The sequence below is a fragment of the Macaca thibetana genome, chromosome 1, assembly GCF_024542745.1.
Source record: "Macaca thibetana thibetana isolate TM-01 chromosome 1, ASM2454274v1, whole genome shotgun sequence".
NCBI lineage: Eukaryota > Metazoa > Chordata > Mammalia > Primates > Cercopithecidae > Macaca > Macaca thibetana.
The window spans coordinates 102,948,669-102,970,281 of NC_065578.1; the positions used below are offsets into that span (position 1 = coordinate 102,948,669).

Consider the following 21,613-nt stretch of genomic DNA (forward strand, 5'->3'; position numbering starts at 1 on the left):
ATATATGATGGTGATCCAGTTAAGTTTATTATGCCACATTTTTATCGGAAGTTTCCTATGTTAAAATATATTTAGATACACCAGTACATTGTGTTACAGTTGCCAGTAGTATTCACTACAATAACATGCTTTACCGGTTTGTAGCCTAGGAGGAATAGGCTATGCCATGCAGGTTTACGGAAGTCCATTCGATGACATTTGCACAGTGGCTTAATTACCTAAGGGCTTTCTCTTCAGAACATACTCTTGTCATTAAGCAATGCATGACTGTAGTTGGACAAAAAATAATAATGCAGGCATACCTTTGGCACTGTCCTAATTCTTACCAGCATTCATGATTGCTTAAATTTGCACTGGAAAGACTTCAAAAACAGTGATCTATTAGGACAATATATTTGCAATACATGACAAATGATAACAACGTAAGAACTCCAAACATTCAGTAAGATAAAAAATAACAATTAAAGCAAAACTAGATGGGAAAAGGAAGAAGCAAATTTCAGAACAAAACTCCAAAGGCCAAAAAAATGTGAAATGATGTTCAGCTTCATGAGTAATTGGGAAAAATCAAATCATTTTTAATCTACTAGGCAAAAATTAGACATATGAAAATATTAATTTTTGGTATGAGTGTGGCAAAAGGATCTATAGTATATTGCTACTAGAGAGTAAAAATTGATACCTTTGTAAGTGCAATTTTGCATAATATGTAATATAAAAATATGCTTCAAGTTTCACATATGTTTATCTAGCCTGAAGAATTACCTACCCATGTGTAAACATGTGTACAGATATTCATTATAACATTTCTTATAACAACAAAATATTGGGAAGTAAATGTTCATATTAACAAGCGCATACTATATGATCTTGGTCCAATTAGAATATTCTGTTTTATTTCAATCCTTTAAAAGACTCAACTTCTGACTGTATAGAGACAATTAAAAAAGAAAGGGTTCTCCATATGTGCATTTGATCAGGTTAATTAAAAAATACACCTCATGCTGGCATCACCAAACTGGAATAAGCCTTCGAAAAGAAGTTGTCCTTGAAGCTTGTATCTGATATCAGCACTGGACTGTAGAAATGGTTGCTGATTTTGAGCTTGCATTCAAGTTAACTGTTCCCCTTGGTATCTGTACATATCTTGGATTTCAGTCTTTAGTACATGTGGCTTGGTCACTTCATGGCTAAAAACGTGCTTGTGGAAGACAAGTCTGTGGCTTGGTGAGTCTGCATGGCCAGCAGTCTCTGATGTGTGCAGGTTATTAATGTGTCAGGGCTGAGTGTTCTGGGATTTGTCTAGAGGCTGACAAGGACTCCTGAACCAGTTGTTTCTGTCTATCTGTCATGGTTGGAAAGTCCAAGCCATAGGACCCAGTTTCCTTTCTTAGCTTATGTTGTCTGCCAGAACCCTGTGGGCTGTTACTTGCCTTGAGTTGGAAGCAGTTCAATTTATACCTGTAAATGTATTCCTCTTTTTAATTTATTTAAAGGTTTTTCGTATGCAATTCTCAATCTTTAAAGAGATGAAAACAAATTTTGGTTTTCTACTGTGATGTGAGAACATTAGGGCCCAGTAACACACCATTGTGTAAGGAAAAATAAAAGTGCTGATATAAGAAAAAACAAAACAAAACAAAACATTAATTTGAAAAGGTCATTTAGATTATTTCCGTGAGAGACATTTTATGGTTCTTCACTTGTTAAGATTATGATTGATAATCCTTTTCATATTATTAATAAACAGTTTGCTCTCAAGTATTTATTAATGTTAATATTTACTTTGTAAAACGTGCTTCTTACAAGAATATAAATAGTTTCTGGAAAGGACACTGACAACTTCACAGCAAAATGAAGTTCTTTCTGTTGCTTTTAACCATTGGGTTCTGCTGGGCTCAGTATTCCCCAAATACACAACAAGGACGGACATCTATCGTTCATCTGTTTGAATGGCGATGGGCTGATATTGCTCTTGAATGTGAGCGATATTTAGCTCCCAAGGGGTTTGGAGGGGTTCAGGTGGGTATTATTCATAATATAAATTTCAGAATTCACTGTGATTGTAGTAAAGAGTATTCTGATCTTATCTGTTGAGCTTGGGCAACATTTTACTTCACAGTTAAATATTCTAAGTAAAACAGTTTTCTGAGGACAAAACAATGTAGTATTGTTGGCAACTTTATATTTTATTTCTGAGATAATCTTTCTTCAACGAGAATCCTCCAATGTGCTGTTAATATTTTCAAAAGATAGCTGCATATGCAAAGATTCAAGAATATTTTTATATTATTGATTAGTTTCTAGAACATCCAATGATATTCAGTAAGACACAATTTGGTGCTTATTAAGACTGTTACATTTGTAGGTCTCTCCACCAAATGAAAATGTTGCAATTTACAATCCTTCAAGACCTTGGTGGGAAAGATACCAACCAGTTAGCTATAAATTATGCACAAGATCTGGAAATGAAGATGAATTTAGAAACATGGTGACTAGATGTAACAATGTTGGGGTAAGTGAATTCTAGTTTCCTTTAAAATAACAGATAGGAAAATGATTTCTCTCTCTTCTTTCTTGCTCCTTTTAAGTAGACAGTTTTCCATATTTTTTTAAAATTTTACTTCATACTTTAAAACTCAAAATTAACTGTTGCCTTATGTTCAACTTTTGTAAATATTTGTGTATGTGCTGTCTATCTACTAGAGAGATAAGTTAAAGATTAGAGCAGAATTTACTTCTAAAGCAAAACATCAAATTTTAACCCTTATAACTATCCATATATCCTGGAAAGATTTTTCTGGTTAGGAATTATAATTCCAGTTACAATATTTGCTATAATTTTTAGGTGACTTGTGTCTCCATCATTAATTCCAGGGTTTTTTGTGGTGAATACCTCGCTTCTCTATTTAATGAGCAGCATAATTGGAGACTAATATCTACCTTATTTGTCTTCAAACACTAAGTAGAGAGTACAGGCTTTCTCCTGGTGACCCACTGACATTTCCAAAACAGTCACCTTTCCAGTCTCATCTGTGTTTTGTCTCCCCGAAATGGGCTTTTTGCATTTCCTCCTATTTATGGTAGTTTCTGGTTCTCTCAATTTATCATTACTATAAATATTTGACCAAGTGTCTAGAATGAATGTAGGTGTTTAGTTCATGTTACTTTCCTTTCACAGTTGACTTTTGATCTTGTAGGAAAATAGTTATAAGATATAATGAAATATTATGGAGTTTTGTTAACATACTATAAACTTTAATCAATAATGTTTTAAGCGTCTACCTCTCTGTAAGTCACACTGAAGTAGAAACTTTGCTTTCTAGGTTCGTATTTATGTGGATGCTGTAATTAATCATATGTGTGGTAATGCCGTGAGTGCAGGAACAAGTAGTACTTGTGGAAGTTACTTCAACCCTGGAAGTAGGGACTTTCCAGCAGTCCCGTATTCTGGATGGGATTTTAACGATGGTAAATGTAAAACTTCAAGTGGAGATATTGAGAACTATAATGATGCTACTCAGGTAATTTTTTTTGAGAGTATGATCTGAATAAAGAGTGATATATGCCTTTTATTATAGACATGTAACTAATTGAACTTCAGTTTAAATACTAATTTAGATCTCTTAGGGACACAGGTTTACAAGTTTGACTACTTTAAGAAACTCAAATCCATATTTAAAAACTTTTAAATATTAATTTCAAGTTTTTAATCAATACGCATTTTCCCCCTTTTAAAAAGCTCCCAACAAATTCAAAAGCTCATAGCCTTTATTTCCTAAATTCTCTATTTTCTACTACAAAATATTTCAAAGATACATCTATAGTAGAATGTGAGCATCCCCAGTGCCCAATGCAAGGAAGTCCCTGTAGAACAACTATTGAGGAATTACTGAATACATGAATAAGCAAATGGATTCTCAGGTGAAAAGTGAGGTTTTATGAATCAGTCATAACATTTTTACCTCAACAGGTCAGAGATTGTCGTCTGACTGGTCTTCTTGATCTTGCGCTGGAGAAGGATTATGTGCGTTCCAAGATTGCCGAATATATGAACAAGCTCATTGACATGGGAGTTGCAGGGTTCAGACTTGATGCTTCCAAGCACATGTGGCCTGGAGACATAAAGGCAATTTTGGACAAACTGCATAATCTCAACAGTAACTGGTTTCCTCAAGGAAGTAAACCTTTCATTTACCAGGAGGTACATTCATTGCATATAAAATATCATCTTATTCATTAGAAAATTAATGGCAGATTCAATTAAAAATGCAATTTCTGTAGGATAAGGACTGAGTCATTTATGTAAAACACTGTTCTTTAACCTCCTCTTCTTCAGATACAGCATATCTAATTCTTTATCACAACAGGTTTTATGGAGGTACACAGAATGTAGGATACTGATAATAGTTATGTCTTTATTTTCTTTGGAAAAAGAAACGAGTTTATATTTATTAAGATATGTCAGTGAGATAGTAAATGTTGTATTAGTGTGAGCTCTTATTATCATTGATGTACAAGACTAAAAATTAGGTAAGTATTCTCACAGGACAGCAGGTAACTTTGACATTATGTGTCTTTCAATATTTTAGTGTATACTGTATCAAAAAAAGAATATAAGAATATTACCTGTTGAGATAATAAGAATAAGAAAACCATTTTGAGCATTTTACATAACAAATAGCACTGGGCGTGGTGGCTCATGCTGTGATTTCATGAATTACAGCACTTTGGGAGGCTGTGGCAGGAGGATTGCTTGAGGCTGGGAGTTTGGGTCATCCTGGACGATATAGCAAGACCCTGTCACCAAAAAACATAACAAAACAATAACAAATAATAGCTTAAAGCTATTTGTTATATAATATTAACTTGTTGGTTAAAATGCTTTAAAGTCCTCATGCAAAATGTTATTTTTTCCTAAATTTCTACTAGGTAATTGACCTGGGTGGTGAGCCAATTAAAAGCAGTGAGTACTTTGGAAATGGCCGGGTGACAGAATTCAAGTATGGTGCAAAACTCGGCACAGTTATTCGCAAGTGGAATGGAGAGAAGATGTCTTACTTAAAGTAATTAAATACAACTTTTCCCCTGAATTATTTCATAGATCTATTAGTCATACTACCCCAGTGTGAGTTATGTTCTGGATCATTCTTATTCAGACAACTATCAAAGAGTCAATTTTTAATGATAAGTATTCTAGTGCCCTAAACTCGAATCAATCATCTTTTGTATTTAGAGTGTCTGTCACAAGACAGCATGCCTAGGAACCCTAAACATTCCCTATGAATTTTCATCTAAGTAAGAGATGAACAGGCTAGATTTGACTGATGTTTGCATATAATCTTTAAAGCCAGGTTATTATTAAAATGATTCTATCATTTACAAAGTATGCACAATGTGTCCATACTGTAGAATTTACATATATTAATTTAAAATATTAAAATATATATGGTAACAATACAGTATTGAAGCCTTATTTTAATCTAGTTTGACATTCTGTATAATGTGATATGGACATAGATCCTTCTGGAGTGCCTCTAAATTATAATGTGCTGAAACCTCTAAAAGAACCTTTTTAAATATCAGAAATCTTAGTAATATGAACATAAGTATTCCAAACATGTATATACAAATATGGACTATATATGTAGATCACACACATGAGTGTGTATGGAGTGTGTGTATATATATGTGTGTGTGTAAATATATATCTTGCAGACTAACCATTTAATTAGAGAGAGAATTAATCTTCAGATGCCATGTCCTACAGAAAGAGATGCACAGTTAAGTTACTCTAAAACGATTGTGAAATGATACATCAATGTATATCTTATTTTTCAAAAATAGGAACTGGGGAGAAGGTTGGGGTTTCATGCCTTCTGACAGAGCACTTGTCTTTGTGGATAACCATGACAATCAACGAGGACATGGGGCTGGAGGAGCCTCTATTCTTACCTTCTGGGACGCCAGGTAGAAAACAAAGTTCTCTATTTTTTTTAACACATCTTTTAATGATGGTAAGAATATTCTGATATTCTATGATCATATAATTATGTAACTTTCAGGCTGTATAAAATGGCAGTTGGATTTATGCTTGCTCATCCTTATGGATTTACACGAGTAATGTCAAGCTACCGTTGGCCAAGAAATTTTCAAAATGGAAAAGTAAGTTTTGGAGTTGTTCAAAATATCCTTTTCTCAAGAAAAAGGAGGCAATCATGTTCTAACTTAATATGACAACTATTAATTATGTATTTATTCAACAAATATTTAATTATGTATAAACCTGACACAGGGCTCTGATTTTAGGCAGGTTATATTAAAGGAGTAAAATTTATATTCCTCATTGAAAAAGAGTATGCAAGCTGTTTCAGAGACATGAAAAATCCCCCTAGCCAACAGGAAAAAGAAAAAAAAAAAAAACACCGAAAAATAAGAGCTAGACACAGGGAGTAAAATATGTATTTCTAATAAGTATCTACCTCAGGGTTGATAGCAAGATTATATACGCCAATACTTGTAGAGAACTTAAAACATCATCTGCCCGTAGTGAGAACAACATAAATGTTTGTTAAGTACTTTTAAAATGTTACATGGAATACAAAGAAATGTGTCAGTTGAGCTAAGTTAAATAGGCAAAGTGTCCTATAAGAGGAAGGAAATTATATGTACTAAAGAACAGAAATGTATAGAGCATTCCAAGAAAGGTAAGAATGAGAAAAACTTTTGGGAGTGTGGTAAAGACATTAATCTGATGAGTAGTTTCAAAAAGGAACAGAGAAATAAGAGTGTAAAGATATTTGGAAAGCTAGTAGAAGGTTTTCTTTTAAACTAAAGGGTTCTGCCGGGCGCGGTGGCTCAAGTCTGTAATCCCAGCACTTTGGGAGGCCGAGACGGGCGGATCACGAGGTCAGGAGATCGAGACCATCCTGGCGAACACGGTGAAACCCCGTCTCTAATAAAAAATACAAAAAACTAGCCGTGCAAGATGGCGGGCGCCTGTAGTCCCAGCTACTCGGGAGGCTGAGGCAGAAGAATGGTGTGAACCCGGGAGGCGGAGCTTGCAGTGAGCTGAGATCCAGCCACTGCACTCCAGCCTGGGCAACAGAGCGAGACTCCATCTCAAAAAAAAAAAATAATAATAAAATAAATAAATAAATAAATAATAAACTAAAGGGATTAGAAACAGCATCAGAGAGTTCATGTCTACAGCAGAAATTCCTCCTTCATGTGAGTCACACTGATACCTAGCTAGCTTCTTTAGATTCCTTTCAGTTTGAGAAGTCCACCTCTTTATAGGGCAACTGATTCTATTGTTAAACAGCTTTAATATTTAGAAGGTGTACTTTTATATCGAGCCAACTTCTTAAAATTTCTACTAATTGGTCTTATTTCTGTCATTAGGAGTCAGAGAGTATTTTTATTTTTCCTATTACTATAACGTTTCCACTCTGCCAGGACTGCTGCATGCTAAAAATTCTTAGTATTGTTCACTTTTCACCATATGACATGATTCTAAGGTCAACACTGAAAACCTTCCTAGGGTTACTGTGTTTTTTTTTTTTTTAATTTGTATTTTTTAAAGTGCCAATCCAAAAAATATAGTATTAAAAATGCGGTCAATTAAAAAAAAATGTTCAGATGTGTTGTTTTGTCCATTTATCTGAAAAGAGTCATGAAGGACTCTTAAGATTTATTTAGCACATGTCACGCTCAGGGCATTTTCAGATATACTACTTAATTTTTAGAGCAAAGAAAAACAATATTCCCATTTACAAATGACAAAACTGAGACACAGTGAATTTTGTATATTGATTAAGTTTTCTTAGCTACTAGTAATAGAGCCCATGTTTGAATCTTGGTGTTTCTGGTACTAATGCCCTGCCTACTTCAATGACATTGCATGGCTTACAGTGATGTTAAGAAGCCCTTGCAGGCCAGGTGCAGTGGCTCACAGCTGTAATCCCAGCACTTTGTGAGGCCAGGCGAGAAGATCACCTGACCTGAGGAGTTCAAGACAAATCTGGTCAAGCTAGCAAGACCTCGTTTAAAAAAAACAGAAAAAAAAAAAATTAGACTGTTGGTGCACAACCAACAAGACTGTGTGCACCAACAGTCTTATCTACTTGGGAGGTGAGATGGGAGGATCGCTTGAGCCTGGGAGATCAAGGCTGCAGTGAGCTATGACCATGCCGCTGTACTCCAGCCTGGGTGACAGAGCAAAGAAGCCTTTGCGGGTCCTTGGAATGAAAAGGATAGGATAAAAATTTGTTACCTTAGTTTGAAATATGATAAAAGAGAATCAGAGAATAGAGAGATGATGAAGACCCAGTAAAGGGCTATAAAAATTAATGAAGGCATTGGATTCTGGATCAAGTCACTGACTACAGAGACACAAATAACAGGATAGGTTGGGTTTGGTGTAAAGGAGAAGGAAAAGGTAAATACATGTATGTTAAAATTTGGCTTTTCCCCCCCAATTAAGGATGTTAATGACTGGGTTGGGCCACCAAATAATAATGGAGTAACTAAAGAAGTTACTATTAATCCAGACACTACTTGTGGCAATGACTGGGTCTGTGAACATCGATGGCGCCAAATAAGGTGAGAATATTTATTTTGACATGTCCTCTAATAGGAAACTTTCTTTAGCATTTTATTTAAAACAGTTGAAGTTTAAGAATATCAACATTTTTATGTTACTGTGTTTGTAGGAACATGGTTGCTTTCCGCAATGTAGTGGATGGTGAGCCTTTTACAAACTGGTATGATAATGGGAGCAACCAAGTGGCTTTTGGAAGAGGAAACAAAGGATTCATTGTTTTCAACAATGATGACTGGTAAGTAAATATCAATTAAAAATAATATTTTGTATCAGTACGTTCTTGGTTCATTCTTTTTTTTTTCTGTTCATTTACTTTTATCATATTTGAAAAATCATTTAGTCAGTGGAGCAAGAAGACAATAGAGATCAAAAATGGGCAGAAGTTAAAGGATGATGGTTCTTACTCCTTCGTTCTCCTCTTTTCATAAGGGCTTTCTGTTGTAAGCAGAGTCCTTTCTGTGTACCCTTGCAGTATCTTATACATACATAGAATTAACATGCATATGCTCACCTACACATGCCACAAAATACACAAAGTAATTAATGTAAGGATTGTGAAATCATTAAAAGAACGTGTTTTGTATTCCTGCTCTTTTAGTCATGGAAAAATGCTGCCTCAGTACTAAAGTGTCTTTATTTCTAACTCTTTTCCTCAATGATTGCTCTACCTAGTGTTTTGGTATACTTTCTTCACTTCTCTTTCTCCTTGTGACAAACAACATTTTTAAAGTGTATGTATAAATAATATGTATCTTGTGGTTAATGACTTGCTTCAGGAGATTTGAGTTTTAGTTCTGAAACTTCTCATTATTGGCCTTTCATCTGTGATTTTTATATCCTTTGCCTGTGGTATAAATGATTCCCTAACATATAGCTCAGAAGACTTCCTTGCAAACAGTTGAATTGTCCCTGTCCAAGGCCAACTGATACTCATACTTAGCTCATTCTAGTATAAATTATATTTCACTGATGAAAAATAAATACATAAATATATAAGTCAAGTCGATCTCTTTCCTGCCAAAAAAGCCCATGTCTAGTTCTTTAATTTCTTTCTTTTGTGGATGAAAATATCAAAAAAATTTTTGTGAAAAAGCTTTATATTTCAAAAAATCACTTCTTCATAGAAATGCTAGATTGTTTGCATGTACACCCCAAATTCTTTTTATCCTCGTGGGGAAAAAAGGAGGTTAAAAAAATAATACCCTTGAAATTATTAAATGTAGTTGGTATTAAGTTCAGTTGAGAACAAATTTGATTTTACTAAGGTGGCACTTTTATCAAAGTGTGACCGTTCCTGCCAATCTTCACTGATATTCTTCAACTTTGATTTTTTCGTAATGTTTGCACCACATGGCCACGAACTTGCTCTGTTTGCTGTAAGGTGACTTTTGGTCCTGAGAAAGCTATTTACAACTACTAGAGAGGCATATGGATTTTCTTCTTAGTGAGACCTTGACTGCTTAGGATTCTACAACATAAAGTTATGCTATTTATTTATGGTTAGTCAGTATTCCTGTTTTTCAATGTATTGAAGTTCAATCTTAAATTTTATTTTCCAGGTCATTTTCTTTAACTTTGCAAACTGGTCTTCCTGCTGGCACATACTGTGATGTCATTTCTGGAGATAAAATTGATGGCAATTGCACAGGCATTAAAATCTATGTTTCTAATGATGGCAAAGCTCAATTTTCTATTAGTAACTCTGCTGAAGATCCATTTATTGCAATTCATGTTGAATCTAAATTATAAAATTTAAAATTAAATGCATATCCTCAAAACAATAGCCAAGTGTGTTTCTTTTCTTACATATACAGTAATATTTATATTTCATTAATTTTTAGTCAAAACTCTAATTAGTAGTCAACTTGAAAAATTCAGAAAAAGATCAACAGTATGAAAATCCCACTTAATTATTAAATAATTATAAGATAATTAAAGTCAGCACATTGTTATGCTTTAGAGGACTCACTTTAACCTATTTAACGTATGAACTCAGAAAAGCATCTTAACCAATATGTTTGTTGTCATTAGCATCACTTATCCAGCTGTGTACGTTTAATTTCTGTCATTCTGTAATTCTTCCAAAGAGTGCTTTTATCAGTTAGTTAGGAATTGCTGGTTTAATGTTGATTCCCATGCAAAGTTAGCCTGGTTGTATGGTTTTTATAATATGCAAGTACTTTTCATGTTAATAACATTAGACAACAGAAGAAACCTAAATTATACAATCTACAGTTCTTAATTCTATTGAGCTCGCTGGAATCTTCTCCTACTTTATATTCTTTCTTCTTTTTCAATTTTTTTCTCACTGCTTAGACTTGGTGTTTATGACTTTTTGTTCTTTTTCTTATTCTACAATATGGATATTTACTTAGGGTTTTCACGACACCTTGTAGTCTGAGTTTTCTTCCCAATTCTCTACCTATTCATTCTTCTTCATCTTGACTTTAAATATGGAATTCATTAGGGCTGTCATCTAGGTTTCCTTATAACTCTCAGCTGTTTTGTTTACACTTAAATGAGAGCATAGAGGCCACAACTCAGAAACTGTCTATTCTTTTCACCTATAAAGTGTTCCTGCCACAAAGCAGATTCACTATGCGTTGGTACCATTTTGGCTCACTGCATCTTGGGCTGCAGTTTCTACTACTTGAATGAGTCCAGTGATTTAGAACATACAAGAATAAAGTTGCATGAAGCAGGTTTATTGCTTACAGATAGGCATCAAGGGACACAGAAGCCTGGGGCTCATGAGGAGCCAGCCTCCCAAGACTCACACAGTTTGCCCAGAGTGGTGAAGTCTCATTTGCACATGCCCTATTTGTACCACAGCTGAGGAACCCTTGAAAGAAGCCTGCCCTGTATTTTATAACCCAGGCATCACATGATCACTGGGCTAAAGCACTCAAAGAAAAGCTGTTCTAAGAGACACAGTAAGAGAGTCTGAGCCTTATCTCAGGATGTTGCATTCCCAGCTCATTCTACAGCTATTCTTGAGAAGCACAAGTGAGAGAAGGGGAAAAACTGGGTTGGTCCAAGGCCACTTGGAGGGCTGTCCTGCATTTTCCCCTAGCATTTTCCTCTTTTTCTCCTATTATAATGAAGAAAGTACACCTCATTCTAAGAAAGGCCATTTTCTCTGCTTATGTTAATGATACCATTCCATTTTTATCTTTTGGAGGACTTTGGATTATCCTCCCTCTTTTGATTTAGCAGTCTTTCCCTTTCTTCTGCATTAGTCATCCTAGATTACATGTATTACAGTCTTCCAACTAAAAACATCAATGACCACCCTCAGATATTCTTCTGGGTATATTTATTTGCTTATTTTCTTGCTCCCTCTCCTAATTAAATATCTCCTTTTATCACACTGTCTCCACATCCTCAGCCTCCGTCATTGTGCATCTCTCTACTGTCCAGTTTCCACCATTATTACTTCATTCAATATGCTCTTATCAACATCATGAATGACATTTATGTTACCAGTCCAATATTCTTCTCTATCCTCACCTTAAACCATTTCACACCAATATTCAAGATGGTGGGTTACTTTCTCTTTCTATCTTCCTTTGTTCGTGGTATTCTACTCTCCTGGTTTCCTTCTTTCTCAGTGATTGCTCTTTTGCAGGTTTTTTTTTTTTTTTTTTTTTTTTTTAACTGGGTCATCTTATTCTGTTCCATCTAAGTCCTAACTTTTATCTATTTATCTTCGTTCTCTATCTTCTCTTCTCTAGGTGATTTAATTCATTTCCATGAATTGTAATGAAATATTTTCGGTGAATACCTAGGTATCTTCAATTCAGAATTTGCACTTTAGCCTCATATTTCCATCAGATGCTTGTTATCACCATTTCCATGTTCCACAGACATCTTACAATTAACATATTCAGAATGAAGCCTTCACTTTTTTCCTTGCATAAACCTTTTACTACATTATTTTCTTACTGCTTAGAAACCTAGGAGATTTTCTGACTTCTCTCTCTTTAGCTCAACAACATTATCTCTTCATATAAACCTTAGCATGAACTATTAATTGTATCTTCAAAATATCTCTTGATTTATTGCACTTCTTTTGTATCCTCTGTCATCCCTCTATCCGGGTCACAATGGTCTCTTCCTTGCATTCCAAAACGACCCTACAACTGGTCTCCTATATCCATTATTTAACTCTCTCCCTTCATTTTACTAAAGACCACAACATCATATTCATACAATTTAAATCCAACTAAAATGTTAGTGCTTAAAACTGTTAAATTTTTATTGTATTCAGAATAATTCTAACTACTCATGGTAGCCTACAAAACCACACCTTATCAGATATGAACCTAGCTCTCCAGCCTCAGTTCTATTCTTTTCCCTTGACAATCCCATAGCCTTAGGTGTTCTGATCTTTCATCATTTTATTGAATATGCCCTGTATTTTTATTTTCTGTTGTGGACTCTTTGTGTTTTTCCACTTTTTTGGAATGCTCTTAACTCAGTTCTTAGCATGGTTGGCTCCTGTTTTTATAAGTACTCCCAAACTCAGGAACTAGTATTACCATTTATTCAGTCCTGCAGTTCAGAAATCTGATGCCCACGTTTGAAACCCTCTTCTTTTACATTTCCCAGGAAAAATCAAGCACTGAATACCTTAGATTGTTGCCTTCTAACTATTTCTTCACTATGTTCTTTTCTCTTTCTTTTTTTATTTTTATTTTTATTTTTTTTGAGACGGAGTCTCGCTCTGTCACCCAGGCTGGAGTGCAGTGGCCAATCTCGGCTTACTGCAAGCTCCGCCCCCCGGGTTCACGCCATTCTCCTGCCTCAGCCTCCCGAGAAGCTGGGACTACAGGCGCCCGCCACCACGCCCGGATAATTTTTTTTGTATTTTAGTAGACGTGGGGTTTCACCGTGTTCGCTAGAATGGTCTCGATCTCCTGACCTCGTGATCTGCCCTCCTCGACCTCCCAAAGTTCTGGGGTTACAGGGTTCTTTTCTCTTTCTACTTCTACTATCTAGTAATCCTTTTCTTAAATGACCAAAATCTCCTATTTCCCCTCCAGCAATATGGTAAAAAGACTACTGACTCTTAATTTAAAGCCAGGCTTTATTGTTTATAACAAATGCATTGCAGAATGTAAGCAAAGAATGTAATCACAAGCCAGGAACTGGGACCACGTCATATTAGTTTCTTAATATGTCAGAATTACATTCTTTCATTTTTATAAGAGAGTAACCAGAGAACCTCTTTAAGAATTTTCAGTGGTTAGCAGAGGAGTAGAGGAGAGTGCCCTTGGTAAACAGGTAGTGGTAAACATATATCTTTACCCCCAGCAGGAGTGAAAAGATAAACATTAGTGACATAAGCTTTCAAGCTTCAAAAAGGATATTTGAAAGGGGTTTTATAATGGGATATCAGCTTTCCTGCAAGGGTATTTTTTTTTTTTTTTTTTTTTTTTTTTGTGCAAGAGGTTACAGAGCTTTTCTTAGAGAATAAAACATCAAGCATGTCTATTAGTTGAAATTTTAACTTTTAGAATAGCTTACATGCAGTTATGCTGATTATTGAGGGGTTCACTGCAGCATCAGCATCCACTTCAGTCCTTTCTCCAACCATTCCATTATCTACCATGGAATCCGAGTGATCTTTTCAAATCAGAAGACCACTACCGCTTACCTTAGGATAAAAAGCCAAAATTTTTAACAAGACTTGTTACCCTGTACTTGAAGTCCTAACTCACTCAATTCTCCTTTCTAATTTCTGATCTCTAACCATGATAATCTTTTAGTTACTGCAACTCAACAAGATCTTTTTAGTCCTTTAATTTCAGTGCAAGAGACATTCTTCTCTTGGAATGTCATTTTCTTACTTCTTCTCCTAATTAACTCCTGTTGATCATTCAAACATTAATTCAAATGCTGATCCTGCATGAATATTTATTCAGTATTAGGTCAAGTCCCCTGATTATTGTTAGCACTCTCTGTACTTCTTAGCACTCAGCATAGTACTGTAGGAAATATCTGTTTGTTCTTTATTGAATCCTTAGTCTCAGGACATTATCCAGAATGTCTTATGAAGAGATCAGTAGTTATTTGTAAAATGAATTGAGATAATAATAAAAGAGACAAATAAGAGAAAAATGTATCTATTTTTGAAAAGGAGAATATTTTTAATGAAGATGTAGCCCTGGAATAGAGATGTTTCTCTCATTTTTTTCCTATTTCTTCCAAAATGTAATTAACTTCTGGTTTACCCTGATTTCTCAGGTCGTAAAAATAATGGGGAAGTCAAGTACTTTGATAATAACCCATTGTGTTTTCAGGATTTGTAAACCATAACAGCAGTAAATTATTTGGTGAGCTATACTCCTACGAAGTCAATGAAGAATTCTTAATATGGTATTGGGAAAATGATGCCGCATTCATCTGAATATAATAAATTTGAAATTCATTTTTACTATGTTCTTAGAACTTTGTAAAACCAAATTGTGATAACAGTTTCATCCTTTAGATATTTCATTTTATCTACAGATCTAATTCTGCCTGTGAAATTACTGAGTTATTTCTCTATTCTTAGAAGGGAAAATAACTCTTTGTGTTGAAAATCATTACTATGTATACTTAGACCTTCATTTATAAGTCAAACTGAACCAACAAACTTTACAATCATAGAGTGTGACTAGCCACAGAGAATGGTTGGGGCATTAGCTCAGTACCTGTCCAAAGTGAGCTCATCATTATGATAATTAGTATCATTACTATCAATCAGCTTATTAAAAAGTGCACCTAAATGCTAGATCAATATGATAGCTTCCAAAATGACACTGATTTTCAATAAGCCAGATCTTTAAAGAGACCACTTTCCATTTTAGAAAGATGAGATTGTTTCTGGAAAAGATAGAAAAACCTCTAGTCATTTTAATCAAGGGTTTTAGAACACTTGATTTTTATGAATATATCAAAGTAAATTCCTTCTTTTATTTTGAAAGTGACTGGAAAAAATTTCAGGGTCTTACTAAGAGCTAGTTTAAGTGAATCTCAATTTTTCTTCTGTTTTATTTGCTCTTGCAACTTTCCTCACACACACACACAAAGATAGATATAAAAAAATCTAGACATAACAGATGCAATTCACAATTTTTTGGTAAGAAATCATAAAGGTTTAGAAAAAAATCATTTATGAGTGCCAATAAAAATGATACTCAAGAAAACAGTAGGAAAAGTGGTATATTAAAAGACTTTTAAAGACCTTTCACAAGAAATTGAACAGATGGACAAATGCACAGTATACATTATCTATTTGCTCATTTTGTCCTGTAACATTGAACATAAACTCTGAAAATAAAAGAAAGAAGTGTGGCTCAGGGTCACTCATGTAATCCGTTTTTAGGCAGAAACAGGGGTGTTGAAAAGTTCTTAGGTAAGACAAACACCACTTAGATTTCAACGAAGTAGTATTTATTATTTTCCTATAATTACAAATTCGCCAAATGTAAGTCACTATTTTTTATTTAATATTTTAAAAGATATTTTTGAATAATTATTATTTTTCACAATCAATTCAGTAGACATTTTTGAAAAACTTATCTGAACCTAGCTTTTTCATCTGTAAAATGGAAACAACATATACTCTCTCAGTTTGTTGTGTTAAATGAGAAAACACTGTAATATGCTAACCACTGGTTCTCGCTAAATGCATACTTCACCATCTCTTCAGTAAAGATACGACTGTTGGCCAGGCATGGTGGTTCATGTCTGTAATACCAGCACATTGGGAAGCCGAGGTGGGTGGATCACTTGATGTCAGGAGTTCAATACCAGCCTGGCCAACGTGGCAAAACTCTGTCTCTACTAAAAATACTAAAATTAGCCGTAGTGGTGGTGCATGCCTGTAGTCCCAGCTACTCGGGAGGCTGAGGCAGGAAAATCGCTTGAATGGGGTGGGGAGATTGCAGTGAGCCGAGATAGCACCACCGCACTCCAGCCTTGGCAACAGAGTGAGACTTAGTCTCAAAAAATAAAAATAAAAATAAATAATAAATAATAAAAATACATGTAACTGTTATTCTCAGCACTTTGGGCCAGCACAGTACTGATACTCTCCTAAAATCTAACTCAAAGAAAAAAAATCACAAAGCATTGGAATTGGAGCAGAAAATAATGTATTCTTGTTTGAAGTCTTGCCATATTCAGTCTGTGTGTGCTGTTAGCTGAAAGCTAGATGACACAAAATGCTGTCTTAACTTTAATGTTGTTTCTAATTTAGTTCTAGGTCATGAAATTTATAGGAAAGTCTAATTCTTAAACTTTAGCATCAGGTTTGTTATGCTTAGGTATTATGACCAGATATCTTATGTGTGCTCTATGGCCTCAAGCAAGGATTAAATAAATGTGTACATTACAGTGAAGACCCACATCAACCAATGAAACACATATTTATTTTTTGCAGCACTCTTTTAGATGCTTAGAAACATGTAACCCATGTTGAAGTTCAGAGGATAGTTGGCAAGGCGAAATATAACTATATGATGTGTTAATAAGAATACAGAGGAATCGTTAAAGCGATGCATAATAAAGTACGGAAATAGGTTGTTTGGTTTCAACAGAAGGGGATAGTACACATGCTGAAATGGCCTGGGAAAGCTTAATGATAAAGGAAGGTCTCGAGATGGATAAGGGAGATACGTAAGGAAGAGAAAGGAGAGAAATTGATTCCCAAAGAAGAAAAAGCATGATAAAAGCACAAAGGAATTAATGAAATGAGTGACAGGGAATAGATCAGTTAATCAGTGAGGCTAGAGAAGCACATTTATGGAATATTAGTCAAAAATATGATGAAAAGTTAGAATGTATCCAATAACAGAAGGATCCATTTTCTATCAAGACTTTCCTATTAGATTTGATATGTTCATACCAGCAACGTCATCTCTGAATATGAAAGATATCTCTATTTACGCAAGATCGTTATATGTTATCACTGAGAAATTCTAGGAAGTAATTATCAGTCCCTTTGTTAATATTACTACAGAATTAATTTATTCAGTTTTAGTGTACACTGTGCTTATACTTTGCTTCCCTCCTCCCCCAGCCTCCAGCTTTACAATTTAAATGAAAGTAAACTCCATCATAGCTCACTCACTAGCATGAAGGACTACCAACCTTTGAATGGCTTTAGATTTGCATGAACCTGTATTTGTCAATTCTCACTCCAGGCTTCTATTGGCCTATGTTGAAATAATTGATTTTTATGACAACCTGCTTCCTGCTTACTATTTTTATATCATGGGGATGGGAAAAAAAGAATTATCCCTTGATTTAATTGCCAGTCAAATGACAACTCAAGCATGCTATAAAATTAAACAAAGCCCCATATTCTGCCAGGAACTAATGATTTTAGTGATACTGCTATCTTGATAGAAGAAATAAAGTGTTTTCCTATCTTATGATGAATATCACTATAACACATTAAAATATAGAATTGCATCCAGCAAAATATCCTGAAGTGGACCAAAATATGCCCCTCCAAAATATGTCACTTTGGCATAATAACTTTTTTGAGCAGAAAGCAATTCGCTCTCTGACTTTCCCCTTTCTAAAAGCAAGACATAAATTTCAATATATAAAGGTGTCTCCCTCTAGCGTATTTATGAGAAAACTACTCCATAGACAACTCTTAATAGCTGATGACTTATCTGCATAAGAAGGCTTATTAAACAATCCTTATTTAGAACACATTTCTTCCCCCTGCTTTCTCATAACTTACTTCCTGCATCAAGCAGCCCCAGACTTCTTTTCTAGGGCTAATCTAAGATATACGCCCCGAATTCTAATTGCCTCTTTGCATCACATTTCTTTGTGAATTTCCATGTGTATGCACATCATTAATTTTTTTTCTTGTTAACGTGTCTGTGGTCAGTTTAATTTGTAGGGTCCCAGACACTGAACCCAGGAGGGAAGAGGAAAAGTGTTTCTCCTTGTCTGTGGTCAGTTTAATTTGTAGGGTCCCAGACACTGAACCCAGGAGGGAAGAGGAAAAGTGTTTCTCCTTTCCTGTGGCTTAGGCAACCATGAATGGACAGGCAGGTATCCCACTTGCTCCAGAGGGTGCAGCTGAATTGAGATCTGACAAAGCTGATGTAAAAATTTTTACTGAACCAGATCCTGGAATTTTGCCTATAAAAATACAAATACAGGACTCTGTTTTTTCTTTCCCAAATTCAGATATGCAGGAGAAAAACAACTATAAGAATTAGTTCTTTGGAATGTGATTCTGGTGAATTTTCTCTTGAATATTCATTGCTAATTGACCCTTTCAGGCCCAGGGACAGCCATTGCTTTCCTGTTTGTCTCATTTTGTGTCTTGAGTGTTTGGCTTGGCTTTCTTCCTGGTGGCAGGGTACATGATGTTGGGCTTGCTGTACAGTCAATCATCAGATTAGATGCCCTGAGAATTTGTAGATGGTCAGATAGAGATGCAGGTTGCACCCTCTTGCCACTGATGTTCTACCAACCCTACCAGAGGGTTTCTCTAAATTTTTCTTTCTTTTAGCTATTGTTGGAAGGAACAACAAGAAATGAAATCTTTTTACTCAAAGCCATTAACAAGTCTCTAGAGAGTTCCAAACTTTTGCATGCTTTCCTGTATTCTTCTGAGACCTCCAAACTGTTCCAACTACTGTCTCTTACACAGTTCCAAAGTCTCTTCCACATTTTTGTGTATCATTTTAGCAACATTCCACTCCTGGTACCAATTTACCCAATTAGTCCATTTTCATGCTGCTGATAAAGACATACCAAAGGCTGGGAAATTTACAAAAGAAAGAGGTTTATTGGATTTACAGTTCCACATGGCTGGGAAGGCCTCATGATTATGGCAGAAGGTAAAAGTCATGTCTCACATGGCAGCAGACAGGAGAAAAGAGGTTGTGCAGGGCACATCCCCTTTTTAAAACCATCAGATCTTGTGAGACTTATTAACTACCCTGAGAAAAGAACAGCATGGGAAAGACGTGCCACCATGGTTCAGTTATCTCCCACTGGATCCCTTCCACAACATGTTGAAATTAAATATGTGATTAGGGTGGGGACACAGCCAAACCATATCATGGGAGATGGAACTTTTTATTGTGAGTGTGTCTGCACAAGTCACCTGTATAGACTTTCTTATCTGTGTGGCTGTGCGCATGTCTTAGTCAAACCCCCCTATGCAAGTTTACTTATCTGTGACTATAGTTGAATTTTTTAGGCTGTTCTTTTGTTTGAAAGAATTCAACTGAAGACCCACCCTAACTGCCTATCTGACTGGTTTGTTTCTTTCTCCTCTTTCATTTTTCCCCACAGGAGTGGAGACCCTAACTGCTGTTAGTGAGGTTGGGTGTTGATTCTTCTTGCTATTTCCTGCTGGAAAGGGGCATTGTGTGGGGGAACAGCAGCTAGGATTCCTCCTGGGACCTTTCTAAGGATCCTTGGAAGAAATGTGTTTCCATGCATGGTTTCATTTGCATCAACATTTGTAGCGTGATACACGTTAGGCAAGAAAAAAAATGGTTTATTAGAGGACACGTAGAAAAATGAAACAAGGGACTAGGTAATGATAGCTCAAAAATCTCAAAGCTTCAGCCATGCCCAGATGAATCATATCTATAGTTATGCCTGCTAAGATCTGGGTGCATGAGGCTTGGCTTTGGTTTACTTCCTTGGTTTTATTTTCCCAAATAAAGAAACCTCTGTGTTATAGGTACCTGTATACTCCCATAACCTGGTAGGATTTGCAGGATAATTGCCCAAAGCTAGAATATTGATCCAGATTTTTACACTACTTATCCTTTTTTTATTGTGAGTTCCACTCAGAGATTGCTTGTGTGTTTACAGGAAAAAGCAGGGTTAGTTTTAAATGTAGGTGATATGGTTTGACTTTGTCCCCATCCAAGTCTCTTCTTGAATTGTAGCTCCCATAATTCCCATGTGTTGTGGGAGATAACTGAATCATGGGGGGTGGTTTTCTGCATTCTGGTCTCATTGTAGTGAATAAGTCTCAGGACATCTGATGGTATTATAAGAGGAAACCCCTTTCATTTGGTTCTCATCCTCTTTCTTGTCTACTTCCATGATTTTGCCTTCCATCATGATTGTGAAGCCTCCCTAACCATGTGAAATTGTGAGTCTATTAAACATCCTTTTTAAAATAGATTACCAAGTGTCAGATGTGTCTTTGTTAGGAGCATGAGAACAGACTAATAGAATAGGCAAAACTTAAAAACAACTAATGAGATTAGAATTTAATGACAAGTGTATGATAAGTTTTGAATCAAATTTTTCTCTCTCCAGGCCTCATTTTTGTTCAAAACAAATCATGATAGTTGTTTTCTTAAAAAAAAGGTATGACTGAGTTGTTTGCAAAATAAACTAGGCTTACACTTGGCTTGATTATTTGCATAAAGTGCAGCAAAAAATAATTATTTTTGCATAGTCTTTTAAAGTTAGCTTTGATGGAACTCTGTTTCACAAGGGATCTCAGATAGGACTATTTTTAAAATCAAGCCCAGCCATGAGTTTGTAGCCTCAAATACCTATGAGTTGTGTGAATTCCTCTCTTCTTAAGGTCACAAGAATATGTGGTTCCGGGGCTTGTTAGATAGTGACATTCTTTACTCACCACATACTAGAAACACTGTACACAGATTGTGTAGGCAAGGTAGGAGGCCTCATTTCCCAATAGGCTTTTATTGGCTCTGTAAGTGAAGCTTGATTCCTCAAAGAGAAGCATACCCTTCCAGTCACAGCCTTGGTAAAACAACCAGTTTCTCCAATTGTGTCATGTTGCAAAAGAAAATGGATTCTTACTGCACTGGTGCAAGCCACTATATTGCCACAAAATAAGAATATTCCCAAATAGTTCCCAAATTCCAGAGTAACCCGGCAGAAGAAACAAATATGTTCCAAATTTTGTTCATAGGAGTATATCTTACTTAATTCTTAAAAGTTATAGATAGCTTAAAACAAAAATTTCCTTAACTCTGAAGAACA

At 35.4% G+C, this 21,613-nt stretch overlaps 1 protein-coding gene and 1 long non-coding RNA gene across 5 annotated transcripts in view; one reads left to right on the forward strand and one right to left on the reverse strand.

Moving 5' to 3' along the window:
* Positions 1–21,613, reverse strand: part of LOC126947762 (uncharacterized) — a 44,506-nt gene that overhangs the window by 22,285 nt on the left and 608 nt on the right. For all 4 annotated transcript variants that reach the window (XR_007723196.1, XR_007723192.1, XR_007723193.1 and 1 more), the window contains exons 2-4: positions 14,135–14,264; positions 4,630–4,800; positions 3,966–4,115 (exon numbers count right to left, since the gene is read on the reverse strand). This is a non-coding gene — a long non-coding RNA (uncharacterized LOC126947762). The remainder of the gene's footprint in view (positions 1–3,965; positions 4,116–4,629; positions 4,801–14,134; positions 14,265–21,613) is intronic.
* LOC126947750 (pancreatic alpha-amylase) lies at positions 998–10,388 on the forward strand. The gene is made up of 10 exons (XM_050778758.1): positions 998–2,022; positions 2,369–2,515; positions 3,327–3,524; positions 3,974–4,204; positions 4,933–5,066; positions 5,848–5,970; positions 6,066–6,165; positions 8,486–8,604; positions 8,715–8,840; positions 10,165–10,388. Exons 1-10 carry the CDS (start codon positions 1,855–1,857, stop codon positions 10,352–10,354), a joined length of 1,536 nt encoding a protein of 511 aa, XP_050634715.1. The 5' UTR covers positions 998–1,854; the 3' UTR covers positions 10,355–10,388.